The sequence below is a fragment of the Carassius carassius genome, chromosome 41, assembly GCF_963082965.1.
Source record: "Carassius carassius chromosome 41, fCarCar2.1, whole genome shotgun sequence".
Taxonomy (NCBI): Eukaryota; Metazoa; Chordata; class Actinopteri; order Cypriniformes; family Cyprinidae; genus Carassius; species Carassius carassius.
In genome coordinates this window covers 19,771,545-19,789,322 of record NC_081795.1, presented here as the reverse complement: position 1 = coordinate 19,789,322, position 17,778 = coordinate 19,771,545, and the positions used below count along the sequence as shown (strand labels likewise).

The 17,778-nt window shown below is 43.9% G+C and overlaps 1 protein-coding gene across 1 annotated transcript in view; it reads left to right on the top strand.

Moving 5' to 3' along the window:
* LOC132122942 (GRB2-associated-binding protein 2-like) overlaps window positions 1-15,883 on the top strand; it is an 89,395-nt gene extending 73,512 nt beyond the window's left edge. Inside the window, exons 6-10 of the mRNA XM_059533457.1 lie at window positions 264-549; window positions 653-743; window positions 7,265-7,364; window positions 7,547-7,669; window positions 14,718-15,883. Of these exons, the coding sequence (XP_059389440.1) occupies window positions 264-549; window positions 653-743; window positions 7,265-7,364; window positions 7,547-7,669; window positions 14,718-14,861 (744 nt within the window). The 3' untranslated portion in view covers window positions 14,862-15,883. The remainder of the gene's footprint in view (window positions 1-263; window positions 550-652; window positions 744-7,264; window positions 7,365-7,546; window positions 7,670-14,717) is intronic.
* The last annotated feature ends 1,895 nt before the right edge of the window (window positions 15,884-17,778 follow it).

Sequence of the window (17,778 nt, the reverse complement as noted above, 5' to 3'; positions counted from 1 at the left end):
TCTAAAATTACTTTAGCATTATAGACTAAATGTGACTGAGTCACATCTATCAAATAATGTGATTAAGTTCAGTGTCCTGTTAATTAGTAAGTCATAAAGACACAAATGGCACCATTTCCTGACAATGACCTCATAACTGTCAGAGTCACAAACTGACAAAAAGTCTATTCAAACTACACAAGAACAAAGGGTGTGTGTCACAGTGGTTTCCACCACTGATCTGGAAACTGTGTAAGCTGGATTGTTCTTTTTTTCTTTTACAGAGAACTAAAGCCCCATTGACCCGCTCCGATAGTGCCGGCTCTGAGGATAACTACGTACCCATGAATCCCGGCTCATCCTCCTCCCCTCTCAGTGCCGCCCTGGCTGACAGTCCTAAAAGTAATTATATTCCCATGAGCCCAGGTCCTCACCATTTTGATTTCCCAGGATTTTCAGCAACGTTGCCAGCCAGGAAGGGCAGTACAGCATCACTATGTCTCCGGCCCGGCCGACTCAGTGACGTCACGCCGCCACCAATCAACCGCAACCTTAAACCTAACCGGACATGTGAGTGTCTTTGTTGAAAATATGAACATTCAATAAAGATTAGAGAAACAGATTGATTAATTATAAAAATGTCTGCAAGATAATCGTTTGTCTTGGTCTGCAGCAAAACCAACACCTCTTGATTTAAGGAACAATGGAATTATTGATGAACTTCCCTTCAAGAGCCCCATCACCATGTCTTGGATCAGACCAACGTGAGTGGGTCTCCCAATTTAGAACATAATTTTGCAGTGCTATTATTCCCAATTACAGTAATAAAGTAAAACTACAGGTGATTTTACTAAAAGAAATGTAAATCATTAGTAGTATGATTTACCAATTAAGAATGTGGTGTGGCCAGTGTGAGGTGATTAAAAATAAAGTTTTGTGTCAGTATGTCAAAGCTCTGCAGAGATACACCCAGATGCAGTTTGACATCATGCCATCAAATTTGTTGATTTTGTAAATGAAAACCGTTTCCTCTATTGACACAACATCCATAACTCTTTGCCTGGAAGATGATGTGAGTCAAATTTGATGAAAATCGGACAAACGATCTAGGAGGAGATCGAAAAAGTATGTTTTCATAGAAAATCAAAATAACAGATGGGAAGTTCAGCTGATTATGGCATAATTAGGGGCCAAGCACCGAAGGTTGCATTCCATTTCTTCCTTCATTGCGTCTATGGCAGCCAATAGGCACCTATTTTATCTGTTAGATATCTTCTTTTTCTTCTTCTTCCTCTTTGGAAGTCTATGAATGCTCATAGAACCATTTGCAGGAAAGTTGTGAAATTTGGCACACTGATAGAGGACAGTCCCAACATTAAACATAGCAAGTTTGGAGTCTCTAACTCAAACCCTCTCAAAGCTGATTTATACTTCTGCGTCAAACCTATGCCGTAGCTTATGCATAGACGCACATCCTAAACTGTAGCCTGTGCCGTAGCCTGACGTCCACCTCGCCAAAAATCTAACAGCATGTCAGTTCTACACAGACTGCAAGCACTGACAACATGGACAACGACACAGAAGTATAAATTAAAACTGATGCTTAGCCTACGGCGTAAAGGCTATGGCGTAGGTCCGACACAGAGGTATAAATCAGGCTTTAGTGCCACCACTTGTCCAAAGTTTCACTCGTGTTTATGCTAATAACTTTTGAACCGTATGGCACTGAAGACAAATTTGAGTTGAATGGACTCCAAAATTTTAATAAATCGCAAGGATTGGTGTTTTCACTATTTTCAATTGTTCGTAAAACATACTTTTTCGAACTCGTACTAGAAGGTTTGTCTGATTTTCACCAAAATTTTGTAAGATCATCTTCAGACCATACTGCCAAAAAGTTATGGAATACAGGTTGATTTGTCCAACCGTTCTCGAATAACATGACATGACATAACATGAATGAGTTCTACAAAAAGCATGCGAAAATGGATGTGAGGCTACAGTATATCTCCGCAACGGTTTGGCGAATAATGGTGTGTGCTAAAATGGTGTGTGCTATAACAAGCATGACCTGAGGCTACCTGCAGTGTTTCAAAGATACAAAGATTTTTTTTTTTCTCCTTAATCTGGTCTCCTTAGATTTGGTAGAGCATGCCGAGTCGAACAATATCAAATTTAACCATATCAGCCATTTTGGGCGTTGCCAATTTTGAATTTTGTAATAAAATGCTATAATTTACAAAAGCATTGACGTATTGTTATAAAACTCGCTATGCATCTTCGACACCATGCCCTGATGGTACTCAAAAAGTTTGGGGGCCACCTTGTGGTAAGAAGTTATAAAGAAATTTGCAGAAATGCTAATAACATTTGAATAATTTGGTCTATTGAAATAAAAGTGGTATTCCTAGTATTGAGTCATGCCAAGACCATCGATACCAATTATGTAAAGTAATGCATTTTAGGGCTGTTTCTCTGCAAAGCTTTGACACATTTACATCAAACTTCATATGTCACCTCAATTGTCACCTCTATTGTCACCTCAAACTGACCATGCCACATAAATTTGTAACAGCGCCACCTATTGGTCAAGAGACTGGTTTCAATATGTTCCTTGGCTTATGCCGACAACATAGATACCAAATATGTAAGCAGAACGTCCCACCATTTCTCATCACCCATTCGTCAGATTTTCACTAAAATCGAGTCAGATGATCTTCAGACTGTGCTTGCAAAAATTTACAAATTTTTTGTCTATAAACGAAACCTTTTTCGTATAGCTTCGCAACAAATTTTAGGCATAGTGCCAAACTCCATCAGAGGCTGTATCTCTGCAAATATTTGACATATTGACACCAAACTTTGTATGTGCCATTATCACCTCACACTGACCATGCCACATTAATTTGTTAACAGCACAACCTACTGGTCAGACGTTTTGAGCCAATAAATCATATTACTAGTGGTTGTATTTATGATTTTTAAGCCATTTTGACAAAAATAATCTTAAATGGTTTTAATTACTCATTCCTGCAGCTGGTCTGAAGCTTGCTTCTGTAGTGCTTGGCCCCGTAATTGTTGCTTGCAGCTATATTTGGTATTGCTGTTCTCGGCATGACTCAAGGAATATATCAAAACCAGTAATATGACAATAGTCAAAACGAATAAAAAACTATTAGCATTTTTGTTAATTTTATTATAATTTCTGACCACATGCTGGTGCTGCCCCGAAATTTTTTGAGTACTTTCAGGGGTATTCAAAATGGCCAACATGGGAAAATTATCTAAAGAGATGAGTCTTGTCATTTTTGGCCAAACTACCAATTTCAAAATACCATTTCTTTCATTCATCCTGATCACTAGGTGGCACTGTGCTGAAACTGTGCAGGTACTGATCATCGTTATTATAACCATAGACGTGTATAGAAAGGCTAGATAGCTTACCGGCGCTGAGAGCCAATGGGACCCGACGACGTCACACGGCAGCCATCTTAGGACAGGACCGCTCGTCCAGTTATAACATTAAAGTCTATTGTGCATGTAGTGCTGAAATAACTATATTTTGCTCAATTTTCAACCGATTTTCAAACGGCTTGGTGTGTCATAAACTTCAGGGATGCGGCTATTTAACTGCATACTTGTGAAAAATTATAGCCACGGAGTTTATTAAGAAAATAGTATATTAAGTAGACTAGACAGGTAAAGTACTAGGTATACCCATACACAACATTGAGGGTATGGACTAAAATACAGTATAAAATATATTATCATTTTGATTCTATGTACTGCAAGTATGCAAATATATGTAGCCAATCTTGTAATGTTGTCTCAGTTACACTATTCCTAGCAGAACTTGTATTACTAAGTATCCTAATAATAGTCATAATATTTTCTTTTCTTACTTGTGAAAGGTGATCCCACGCGTTCTGGTTTGGAGGCTCCGTGCGTTGGTGCAGCCGTAGGCGGCACAAAAATCAGGCATTTTCCACAAGCGTGATCAGAAGTTCTGTAAACAAAAAACCAACAAAGTAATCGAAATGTAAAGATGTTTTTAAGAAACCAAACCACTTGGAAATCATGTGTAACTCAAAGCTATGTTGAAACGAAAGACTAACCCTGCCTCTCCCACCAATTTACAATTGCTTGGTGACTCACTTACCACCTCTTCACTGCTAGCCAGCAAATAAATACAACCACATCCACAAAATGACATTTAGACAAAAGATTAGGTTGTCAAGAAACGTTGTTGGTCTCAGGAAACCTGTTAATAATTGAAAATGTCGACTGTGGTATCACTTTAGAGTAGAGGGCAGCCATGAAACACACAGCTACGCTGCAATGTTAAGCGTTTCTCAAAACGTGAAGCTACAATTTAAACATCGGCATTAGCACAAATCATAGTCACGTTAATAAGGTTTGTAATAAACCAAACCGTTTGTAAATCCGTCAAGAATTCAGCAAGTTACGAGCATTTTAGTTGGCGTATGTCACTCACCTTCCGTCCACAGCAGCAGGGAGCAGCAGCGCAGTCTCCTGACCTAAGATGGCCGTCAAGTGACGACACAGCTGACTCCGCCTTGAGCCATCAGGCCTTTCTATATATGTCTATGATTATAACACACCAAGTTTGGTTTGAATATGCTAGAGTGTTGTGGAAATATAGCCTCACACCAATTTTGGTGTGCTTTTCATCAAATTCTTTATTCTTGAACAGTTTGACTAATCAACTAACTTTTAGCCAGAATGGTCTGAAGATGATCTGAGCCAATTTTGGTTTAAGTCAGACAAAACATTTACGACAAGTTTGAAAAAATAGGTTTAATGACTAATTCAAAATTTGCATCCAACTCAGCATGAGCTGAGGAATCAGAGGAAAAAAAGAATTTTGCCTGAACTTTATGTTTCAAACGGTATTAGCATGAACATTAGTGCGAATTTGAGCTGTTGGTAGTGCTAGAGTGTTTCAGTTGGAGACTCCAAACTTGCGATGATTAATGTTGAGACTGTCCTCTATCTGTGTGCAAAATTTCATAACTTTGAGCCAATACTCAACATTAACTCAACAACTCCCTCTACATATGGAGGGAGGGATTCTAGCAGACCTATCACAACACTTGCATTCCCCGTAGAATTGACGAACTGCTAGATTTTTGGAGAGGGGGGGCGTAAGGGAGTGCATCTACGCATAGGCTACAGCGTAGGTCCAACGCAGAAGTATAAATCAGCCATAAATTAGTTTTATTCAATGTCATGTTTAGGAACAAGTAAATGTCACTACAATAACAGATTGGCATAAACTGGCATAATCAAGACTGGTATAAAAGTTAAAGCAAATAGTGCCACAACAGTCAGCATGAAAACAGAATTTTTATCTATCTAAAAGTAATAAGAAAATCTTAAAAGAATAATGATTTCAGTGGCATATACTAGGGCCGCACGATTTGGAGTGAAAATGTAATCGCTATTTTTTCTGGTTAAAATTGCGATTTAAATGCGATTTTTAAAACAAATAAACAAAAAATAATAGAATAATTAAATAAAATTTAAGATAATAACAATACTACTTTTAATTTACAGAAATGTATTGTTTTACAGAAAACTACAGGGTTACTTGTTAACATACAGGCCTATAACTGTGCATCATATGATAAAAATCTTTGACAGCAATTTCTTCAGGAGTTAGGTAAAATCAAAAATGGAGTCCATGTCTTTGATATGAAATATGAGCCTTTTATACATCCACTCTGGGGAAAGAAAAAATAGAAAACTCCTTTACTTCCAATTTCATAAGAGAGAAGTATTATTTTTCCTATTTATTGCCCAGATAGGACTGAGTGCACATTACTGAGTGCTAAACATGTATGTTTCATTCATACAGAACGCCAGATGGCGCCCTCGCGCAGATCCCTAATGTGGGCAACGGCATCCAGCTATGGCTGTAACTGAATTAAAAGAAGCTAGAATTGTATGAACTGATTAAACATGAAGATAATAAACCTATGACAATATATGGTTTGTGCTCTTCACGCCATCTTGGGTATTTTCATAATAATAAAGTGAATTAATAATGTATTCTACATAGCTAATCAACATAGCATTTATTGTAGTATAGATTATTCTGTATTGTGTGCCTCATTCTTTAATAAGAAGCCACATCAGATCAGTAAATTAACTTATTACAAAACACTCAACAGATGTTGTGGGGTAAAATAATGTTATAATATTCTCAACAAAAGGTTTATAAACCCTTCTCGTTAAGTTTGAGAGGATGTTTGGAGTGTGTCACTTAATCAGATGCACGTTATAAGCGACTCAAACTCACAGTGCTTGCATAGATGAGCGGCATTTACTACTTGCGCTTTGCATATATTTATTTTATAAAAAATTGCAACCTTTGTGATTCAATAATCACATCAAGCCCAATCGCGATTTTGGTTTGATGTCCATTAATTGTTCAGCCCTAGCATATACACTCAGGTACACGTCAGTTTGGAACATGTCTCCCCACTTTTTAGTATCCATAAGCAATTTGGGTGATCCAAAAACAATGCTAAAGATGTCTGCTGCAATGTCAGTGTCATTACTGTCAGGTAAAGTACAGTTCATATAGGTTCTTAGACTTATGTTCAACTAAATGCCTCAAACAAAACTCTTCACAAGTTCTCCTTCACAAACCTTTTAAAATCCAGATTTACATGCTCACGTGAAGTGCTCAGTGTCAGTCTTTGGCTACTTTTACACAACAATGATGTAGTCAAAAACAATTTACATTTATGCATATCCGCGAAAACGGCTAAAAACGCTGTATTACGTATGCCAGGCCAGTAGTTGGCACTGTCATTTCGTAAGTAAACAGTACCTATAGGGAAATTAAGATTTTATGTTGTTTAATATACGTCTACACTGTTGATTGTAATATTGGTGAAGTAAATCCACACTTTGCTGAAGAATTATAAGCAAACTCTTATGCAGCACAACACTACCATGTACTCTGCCATTGTTGTGTATGTTTGTTTGCGCTTCCCTTTAAAATCGACATGTATTGCATGTATTGTCTACATATCTAACACGTACTACGCACGCGCATGACATCAACGTTTTTGTTGTAGACGGCCCCTTTGTGAACATGGCTTTTTCCACGACCACAACAAACGGCTTCCAGAAAACCATAAGAATTCAGCCAACTGGATTTAGACTTCTGACTTTGCGATGTTAAGCAAATGGTCCATGGTCGTAAATGTTAAGTGAATTTTCTTTTTTTGTTTTTGCTTTGCTTTCTTTACAGGCCTTTGAACTCCATCTCGTTACAGACCTGTCGGCCCATTTCAACCCAGAGCATCACCAGCACTGATTCTGCAGACAGTGAGGAGAATTATGTGGCAATGGTGAGGGCAAGAAGTCAAGTTAAAGAATGTGATGAAAAGGCTTGAATGTGCTTTGGGAATAGCACCCCAACCTTGTAGAGTTCGAAGTTCCTCAACTATAGACTACCTTTCTATAACATTCTTTGAAATTAGTTTTTGTTTCAGTAAGCCGTTCCTCAAAATACATGTTTATATTTGTGCAGCAAAACCCAGTGTCTACCTCCCCAGCGATGAGTGGCACCAACAGTCCTGCGCCCAGGAATTGTGGTAATGTGGACTATTTGGCCCTGGACTTTCAGCCTGGCTCTCCTGGTCCACACAGAAAGGTATGTCTAGCATTCATATCAACTAAATGAAAAGCTCATCATCAGATGCTCAAAATTAATCCCTTAGGGGCACCTTGAGTATGAAACAAAAGCATAATTTTATTTTATTTAAAGGGATACTCCACCCCAAAATGAAAATGTTGTCATTAATCTCTTACCCCCATGTCATTCTAAACCTGTAAAAGCTTCGTTTGTCTTCGGAACACAATTTAAGATATTTATTTTATTTTGGATGAAAACGTACTCGGTTACTAAACGTAACCTCGGTTCTCTCTAGAAGAGCGAACGAGTACTGCGTCTTAGCTAAGACGCTACGGGAAAAGTCTCTTTTCACGAAATACTGAAGCAAAAAATTATCCTTAATTTTGTATTTTTGTAAAGCGCATTTGCAGCAGTACACAGCCATAGGCGAGACGGCTCGTTCGCTCATTGGCTTGTTCTGCGGCAACTGCACAGCCTATCGAGTGCGGGCTGATGCAACATCAGACCAATAAGGGCGCTTCGCGCCCTTCTTGCCACTTCCCGCCGAAACGGGTGTGGCCCAACCTATAAAAGGAGCTCGAAAAGGCTGACTCACCTGATTTATTTCATCGCCGAAGCGAACCAGAGTGAATCGTGCGCACGGCAGAGAACGCAGTACTCGTTCGCTCTTCTAGAGAGAACCGAGGTTACGTTTAGTAAACGAGTACGTTCTCTTACGAGAGCTCTCTCGTACTGCGTCTTAGCTAAGACGCTACGGGAACCCAATGTAAAATGCCGTGCGCGCAGGGATCACACACCAATAAACCTTAAGCAACGCCCAGGATTTACAGTGCACAGTCACCTGAGGGACTCACAGCGAGTCCAGGACAGAAAAGGGAAAAAGCCCTCCGTCCCATATCTAGCAGCATCCGTAGATGCGGCAATATGACGTCACACAGCCGAGGCAAGGCCTGACCAATGTGGCAATGCGGGTCTTACGCAATACTGCCCATATAACAGTCGGCAGCGCATAGCGCTCGTGAACTCAGAATTCCCCTCAGGGCCCTGATTCGCCTATACCGACAGCAGCCTTGCTTGCAAGGCGGGAACCTCCAGGTTATAGAACCTGATAAATGTAGACGGCGAGGCCCAACCTGCCGCCATACATATATCCTGCAAGGAGATCCCAGTAGACCACGCCCACGACGAGGCGATGCCTCTTGTGGAGTGTGCTCTGACGCCCAACGGGCACTGAAGGCCCCTGGAAGCATAAGCTAACGCTATGGCGTCAACTATCCATCTGGATAGAGTCTGTCTCGAAACAGCCATTCCCTTGAAATGCCCACCGAACGAGACAAATAGCTGCTCCGTCTGCCGAAAGGCAGCAGAGCAAGACACATAAGCTCTTAAAACCCTGACAGGGCAAAGAAGACTCGAGTCTCCATCCTCCCCTGACACCGGCAGGGCAGACAGGGCAATAACCTGAGCCCGAAACGGTGTGTTGAGGGATTTCGGCACATAACCGTGCCTAGGTTTGAGTATGACTCTTGAGTCATTGGGCCCAAACTCCAAGCACGACTGGCTCACCGAGAGCGCGTGCAAATCACCCACACGCTTCACAGAAGCGAGAGCCAACAAGAATACTGTCTTGAATGACAGATGCTGAAGGCTAATCGATTGGATAGGCTTGAAAGGGGGACCCTTCAAGGCCTCCAAAACCGCCGCGAGGTCCCACATAGGGACTGACGGAGGTCTGGGAGGATTCAGCCTCCTAGCTCCTCTGAGGAACCGGACGACTAAATCATTCCTTCCTATTGACTGACCGGACGCCGTTTCAGAAAACGCCGCGATGGCAGCCACATAAACTTTGAGCGTGGATGGGGCTCTGCCCTTATCCAACAGCTCCTGAAGGAAGGAGAGGACCTCCGTCACCTCACAACTAAGGGGTGAATAACCTCGAGCTGTGCACCAGCTGGAGAACACCGACCACTTCGAGGCATACAGACGTCGTGTCGACGGAGCTCTAGCCTGAGTGATGGTATTTAGCACTCCCACTGCGAGATCAGTGGGTAACCATTGAGTGCCCATACATAGAGGGACCACAACTCCGGTTGAGGGTGCCAAATCGAGCCCCTGGCCTGCGAGAGGAGGTCTCTCCTCAACGGTACCGGCCACGGGGCGACATCTGCTAAACATCAAATCTGGGAACCATGGTTGGTTCTTCCAAAGAGGTGCTACAAGCAGTATTGAATATCTCGTTTCTCTCACCCGTTCTATCACCTGCGGAAGGAGGGAGACGGGAGGGAACGCATAAAGCGGGCAGCACGGCCATCTCCGTGACAGCGCGCTTTCGTTCTTGGAAAAGAACGCGGGGCAGTGAGCGTTTTCGTGGGACGCAAAGAGGTCCACCTCCGCCATGCCAAATCTCTCCCACAACAGCCGGACTGTTTGCGGGTGTAGAGACCATTCGCCCGTAGGAACATTGCCTCTGGACAGCCTGTCTGGACCCAGATTCTGCTGACCAGGCACATGCACTGCTCTCAGCGAGCGCACGTTGCGCTGAGCCCAAATCAGGAGGCGTTCCGTCAGCCTGCACAGGTTTCGGGACCCGAGACCGACCTGGCGATTTATGTAGGACACCACGGACATGTTGTCCGAACGGACTACGACGTGGTGATCCTTGATATGGGGACAAAAGCGCGTCAGCGCGTTCTCCACTGCCAGCATTTCCAGGCAGTTGATATGATGGAGCTTTTCCCGTTCTGACCATAGGCCAAAGGACGGTCTGCCTTCGAGCAGCGCTCCCCATCCCGAAGTGGAGGCATCCGTCGACACCATTTTCACACTCGGGGAAGTCCCCAGGCTTACACCTGATCGGTACCAGCCGTTCGCTGTCCAAGGTGCTAGAGCCGCAACACAGCTCTGATCGACCTTGAAATGCAGCCGGCCAGACGCCCACGCTCTGCGCGGCACCCGAGCCTTCAGCCAGAACTGCAGGGGGCGCATGCGGAGCAGGCCCAGCCGCAGAACCGGAGATGCTGAGGCCATGAAACCCAGCATCTTTTGACAGTGTTTGAGCGACACAGTCGCGCCACAGCGGAAAGAACTCGCTGCACGCTGAATGCCCATCGCGCGCTGTGGTGACAGCCGCGCCGTCATGGAACACGAGTTCAGAACTATACCCAGAAACAGGATCGTCTGACTGGGGTTCAGCGAACTCTTCACCCAATTGACACTGAGGCCGAGCTTCTCGAGGTGATCGAGTAAAACGGCTCTGTGGTCCACGAGCTCCGCTCATGATCGGGCCAGAACCAGCCAGTCGTCCAAACAATTCAGCACTCGTATGCCTCTGAGTCTGAGAGGAGCGAGCGCTGCATCCATGCACCTCGTAAACGTACGAGGAGCTACGGACAAGCCGAATGGCAGGACTGCAAACTGGTATGCCTGGCCCTCGAAGGCGAATCTCAAATATCGCCTGTGGTTTGACGCTATCTGTATTTGAAAATACGCGTCCTTCAGATCTATTGACATGAACCAGTCCCCTCTGCGAATCTGCGCGAGGAGCTTCCTGGTCGTGAGCATTTTGAAACTGCGTTTCATCAATGCCTGTTCAGCTGTCTTAGATCCAGTATGGGCCGGAGACCCCCGTCTCTCTTGGGCACCAGAAAGTATCTGCTGTACAGCCCCCCCTCGCTTTGAGACACAGGCTCTACAGCCCCTTTGCTCAACAGTTTTGATATTTCGGCCCGAAGTATGTGTGCTACTTCTGTTTTGACCGTAGTTTCGACGCGCGCTGAAAAGCGCGGTGGGCGTCGAGAAAACTGTAGCGAGTAGCCTCTCTTTATAATGCCTAGCACCCAATCCGAAACCCCTGGAAGCACTGACCATGCATCTGCATGAATGGCTAAGGGCTGGATGCGAAACGCGCTCTGTTGACTGGGCAACGGCGGCGCTCGAGTGTGCTGCGCATCTGAGGCGGGGAGCGCGCTGATCACAGCGGGCAGATCGCTCTTCCTCGACCCCATTCCGGCGCTTAACCGACTGGAGGGAGGCTGAGCGGGTCCCGTGGGACTCGATATATCTGCGAGTAACCGTGGGCTGCATGTGTGCACTTTTACCACTTTCAACTCGCTGTCTGCCTGTGCAGAATGTACGTGCACGGGCCTCGTTTTTACAGAAGCCCCGCGCCGTATGTGACATAGTGTATGTGGGCACTGGGAAGTGGGCACGTTTACTATGCGGCGCGCTCGACCGATCTGTGTCGATCTTATGTGCGCTAGCCCTGTGTGCAGGGCTGTGCTTACATGTGGAGATGGGCACTGGGTAGTGGGCATCGTCACTGCATTTATAGCACCATCGGCCGTGGCCGGACGAGCATGCACGGGTTTCGTTTTTACAGAAACCACATGACGCGTGTGACATAGTAATTGTGGGCACTGAGGGGTGGGCACGTTTACTATGCAGTGTGCGTGACCGACTTGAGTCGACATTATGGGCTCAGGCCCTGTGTGCAGGGCTGTGCTTACATGTGGAGATGGGCACTGAGGAGTGGGCATCGTCACTACATTTATAGCACCATCGGCCGTGGCCGGACGAACGTGCACGGGTTTCGTTTTTACAGAAACCACATGACGCGTGTGACATAGTGATTGTGGGCACTGAGGAGTGGGCACGTCTACTATGTAGTGCGCGTGATCGACTTGAGTCGCTTATATAGGCGCGAGCCCTGTGTGAAGGGCTGTGCTTATATGCGGAGATGGGCACTGAGCAGTGGGCATCGTCACTACATTTATAGCACCATCGGCCGTGGCCGGGACACCAGAAATTACACCTTTTTCGGGAAATATCTGGGTAGCCGTGATAACGGTTTTCGTGTGCAGGCAAGCGGGCAACCGTACAGGCTTGCGCATTGCAAAAAACGCTGAAACAGTCACAATCTCTGGAAACTGAAACAGCGGCGCGCTTAGGTGAGAGCCCGGCCGCAGCGGAACTCGTACACCGGCGCTTCGATGAAGCAGCCATCGTGTGTAGTGCCGACGCAGCGTCATGCAGCATGCGTAGATGGCTTTCCCAGGATGGCTTCGGGGCTCCCGGCCTCACCGTAATCCTCTGCCGCGGTCCCCGCGGCGCGGGGCGACGGCCAGTAGAGCGAGAACGGGGGTCTCGAGCTGCGTTGCTGAAGCTGTTGTGATAACGGCTTTTGTGTGCTGGCAAGCGGGCAACTGTGCAGGCTTGCGCATTGCAGAAAACGCTGAGACAGTCACAATTCCTGGAACTGAAACAGCGGCGCGCTTGGGTGAGAGCTCGGCCACAGCGGAACTCGTACACCTGCGCTTCGATGAAGCAGCCATCGTTAGTAGTGCCGACGCAGCGTCACACAGGAGGCTTTAGATGGCAACACCGCTTTTGCCGCCGTCCAGCAGAGGGCGGACAAAGGTGCGTCGCTATCGCCTGTTCCACCGGCGGAAGTGAGTGGTAGTTCCTGTTTTTAGCATCATCAGTGTGGAGAATGCTAGTGAGACAGACGAACGAGTTCGTGCTGAATATGGAGCGTTCCAAGCCTTCGCCACCTCTTCGTGAAGCTCAGGAAGAAATGAGGCGGGCTTTGAGAAGTACGCTCATCCGAAAGGGAAATACCATCCAGCCGGGAACGAGAGGGGGGGGCGCTGGTGCAAACCACTCGCAGCCGAGACTCATCGCGGCCAACACGAGCATTCACCCCGGCTCCTTCTCGATGTCAGCTCGTCTGCTGGGCTTCTGAGCAGAAGGCGCGAGATCCTCGGAGCTCGCCCAGCCCTCACTGCCCGAAGCTATCAGAGAGCGCGTGTCCTCTTCCCCCGACGCGGCCCTGAGATCGACTTCCTCGGACGACGCGCCGGCAAACAGCGGGCGCTGCCCACCGGGAAGCGATGCAGAGGGGGCCGGTGAAGCAGGGCAAACCGGCGAGCTCGGTTGAGCTGAAGACGGTTCCGGAATCCGCTGGAAGCGATGCTTTTACGGCGCCTCAGCGCAGCGGAGAATGCAGGCTCAGAGAAAAAGGCCAGGCGAGTCCTCAGAGTCACCATGGCAACAGCTCGCAGTGGGGGCATCCGCCGTCAGCGAGCGAGCGCTGCATGATCTTCACCCAGGCAGGAGACACAGATGACGTACCGGTCTCCCTCGCTGAGTGGGGCTCTGACGAGCCGCAGGAAGACATCTTAAAAAAGACGCGAGTCTTTTTTACGAGTGTGTGTCGCAGGGCGAACACACACACACACATAAAGAACAGCTTGGATATAACAGGATTGAAAGGATATAGGCGCCGGATAGCGCAGCAGGAACGGCAATGGAAGGCGGCGATGCCAGCAGCTTCAGAATGGCTCGTCCTGCTGATGTGCTTTCTCAGACGGCGCTTGCTTCCTCCGTGATCCAGCGATGCGTGAGCTTCGCTGAAGAGATGAAAAATCAGGTGAGTCAGCCTTTTCGAGCTCCTTTTATAGGTTGGGCCACACCCGTTTCGGCGGGAAGTGGCAAGAAGGGCGCGAAGCATAATAGGATAATTAAAGGGTAAAGGATAATTTTTTGCTTCAGTATTTCGTGAAAAGAGACTTTTCCCGTAGCGTCTTAGCTAAGACGCAGTACGAGAGAGCTCTCGTAAGAGAACCGGGAGGCTTGTGACTGTCCCATAGACTGCCAAGTAAATTACACTGTCAAGGTCCAGAAAAGTATAAAAGACATTGTCAGAATAGTCCATCTGCCATCAGTTGTTCAACCGTAACGTTATGAAGCGACGGGAATAATTTTTTGTACGCGAATAAAACAAAAATAAAGATTTTATTAAAAAAAAATTATCTTCTGTGTCTCTCCACATCACTGAAGCACCATATGGAGGCAGCGTGCACTCTTCTCTGTCAGCCATGCCACAAGGATATGTTTTTTATGTGTATTTACACTTTGATTTGAAAGAAAACAAAATTACAAAATTTTCATTTTGTGATGGAGTATCCATTTAATGTTGTGTGAATCTTTGCTCTTTGAGTTGTTTGGTTGAATATATTTGATCCTATCACTTCACATCTGTTCACAGTCTTTTTTATCTTTCCCACAGCCGTCCACCTCTTCAGTGACCTCAGATGAAAAAGTGGACTATGTCCAAGTGGACAAAGAGAAGACACAAGCCCTTCAAAACACCATGCAGGAGTGGACAGATGTGCGACAGTCAAGCGAACCGGCTAAAGGCATCAAGTCCTGATGATTTTCAAATGTTCACATTGAATGTGTTCCACCCTGTCACTCAAAATGCTCTTATACTGTTACACCATGATATAAACAGATTTTCCTCTGACAAAATAGCGAATGATACACCAACTAAAGCCATAGATCCAGTTTATTTGGTCTTTTGAGGACAAAAAAACTCCACTAAACCTCCTAGACTGTCTTGCCATGCATGTTAGACATGTTTAACTTTAAAGTGCACTGAAACCAAAATTTAGCTACTTGCTCTCTCTGAGTGTGAGTGAAGAACCATAAGCAGTGAATATGTAAATCTAGTTATAGGTGATGTGTGCAATTTTTACAATGTTAAAATACTTTCGTCACATCTTAAAATTCAGAGAAAGCTAGAAATCTATTTGATTTCTTTCGTTTGATTCACCCAGAAAAGTGTAAACACTGTGACTCTATCGAAACATAGCCGTTTGATTTGCATCCTGAACAGCCTGACAAAGCAACACTGGCTCAACCAATCCCGTTACTTTCGGACAGGACTGTCTGACCAATCGCATAAATGGGGATTGTTCAGGAAACCTGTTTGAAACTCAGAAATTGTATATCCCTTTATCTGTTTAGTGGCAATAGTTGAACAGGATTACACACCTCACCTTTAACAGTATTATAAGGGTAGAAAAGCACTTCAAACAGAAGTTTTTCTGAATTCATGGTGGTCTGCCTGCCAAATTGAATTGCAGTTTGTCCTGTATTTCACCGTAAGAGAGAAGGTCCCTTTTTTTTTTTTTTTTTTAATTTTGAGTTAAGGAATGTAGAAAAAGTTTTTAAAAAAAAAGGTCCTTGTAGTTTTTACATTAAAAATTCGACTGTTTTCACACTTGGTCTGACAGTTGATCATATGAATATCGCATTATATGTGAATGCAAACCCAGCTCTTTTTAAAGTTTACCAAACTCAGAAAACTGCTCTGTGTATGTGTATGGATGTTTATATGATGCATTGTAAATGCAAAGCTCACACACAACCACAAAAGTCCAATTTTGATTTAAAAAACAAAAAATTCACACAAAAAATGTAATTGCCATTTAATTCCAATTATGTTTCTTTTACTTGTAAGACAAAAGTAGTTATCTAGTAAAATGTTCAAGTGGCGCTTTTTCATACACTGGAAGTAGATGTTTTCTTTTTTTTAAAATGAGGTTGGATATTTGGCTTTATAACACCTTTGTTGTTCTACCTAGGGGTCTCGCCAATATACCACTATTAATAAAAATTAGATATGCATGTTACTTTTCCAGATACATTGCACCTTAAGGGTCCGTTCACACAAAATGTGTCCTATAAAAAAAAAAACTGATGCAGTGCAGTGCACAGGAATATTTTTTAAAAATTCACATTGCAGAATGCGAGGGTCTTGAGATGTGCTTTTAAGACATGATACAACAGCAGTTAAATTCAAAGCTCCAGCTTCCGGGATCTTCTGATTGGTCCACTGTTTTGGAACTGACATTGATGAGTGGCGCTGCTAGTAAAAGTTAAAACTCTTTGATATGGCGTCGTAACGCAGCGGCGTAATGGCCATACACGTCCATCTAGCATGTTTACATAGAAAAACAATAGAAAAGTAGGGCATTGGAATGGAAAAACGTGTTCTGTGTGAACGGTCCCTAACACTGATTGCCACCTAGTCATAACAAAACAAATACTTTGCCAATAAGGGAGTTTTTTGTTAGACACTCCAGTCTGGAGGACTATAGGGCATTTTCACTTACGAAAAAGCCCTATAGTTGACAATATAAGGGTGAGTAAACAATGACATTTTAAGGTTCCACAATGGTACCAGATCCTCCTAAACTAAGGACTTTTCAATCCAGCAGCATGTACTAACTAACAGACCTTCTTCTTTTAGCTTGACAAATATGCACTTCAAAGTATTCAGTGGGTAGTTCTTTACTCTGCATGCAGTCTGAACACGGATATTGACCATTCTTCCCTAAAACACATTGCTTCCCTGGCTGTCATTATGGAATATATTAGAGCAAACTTACATATGCAAAAATAACAGTAAATTCTCTATTCATATACTAATAAAAACATACTGTCCTTAATGTGGTTTTGTTAGGGGGATGTATAGACAGTTAAAATTGCTCAAATTTATCATAATTTAAAATGTTATACGTTGCTCTCAGGGCAGTTTGAATTGTTTAACTAACTTATTACAACAGAAGGCTTCCAAATATAAACTGTTCCTAGTTTCAGCAAACTGGCTGGTTAATGTGAGCAGCTGTAGCTGTAAATCAGCCATGCTTTATGCCTGTTGAGATTAGCGGAAGGACTCTTACACAGAGTATGTTGTTTTTGTGATAGACGTGTTACACATTTTTTGGGGCTAGACTAGCTGTTTTCTAAACAATGTTGGATGTGGAGTATAATGAAGGGGCACAGAAAAGACACACTTCACTGTTAAACTGTGATATAGGGTTTTTTCATGGTAACAATGACTCAGCTGTGGAGAGTTTTATTAAAACACAGTTTTGTTGGACAACAGTGCCAATTATTTAGAAATTAGTATGATGATATTTCTTTTAGCAGCCTAAGTGCATGAGAATATGAGAATATTAGCATCATTTTAGGTAAAGGAGATATGCTAGAAATGTAACTATATTTAAATGTGTACTTGCTCAATTTTAGAGGTAAAAAGGCGCCATATTCAGTTTGAAATAGAAGTAACCCATTATTAATTCGAATTTGTAATTTCATTCAGTATTTTATGGTGGGCTGGGACCTCCAAATACTCAATTTCTAGCATTGTGGAAGATGTTTTATTTTCCTTTTAACTCATCATTTAATATTCCAAATCCATTTTGTATTAAGTTAGTTACTTTACATGCGAGGTTGTAAGTGGTCTGGACTTGTTAAATAAACTTGCGTAGATTGTATGT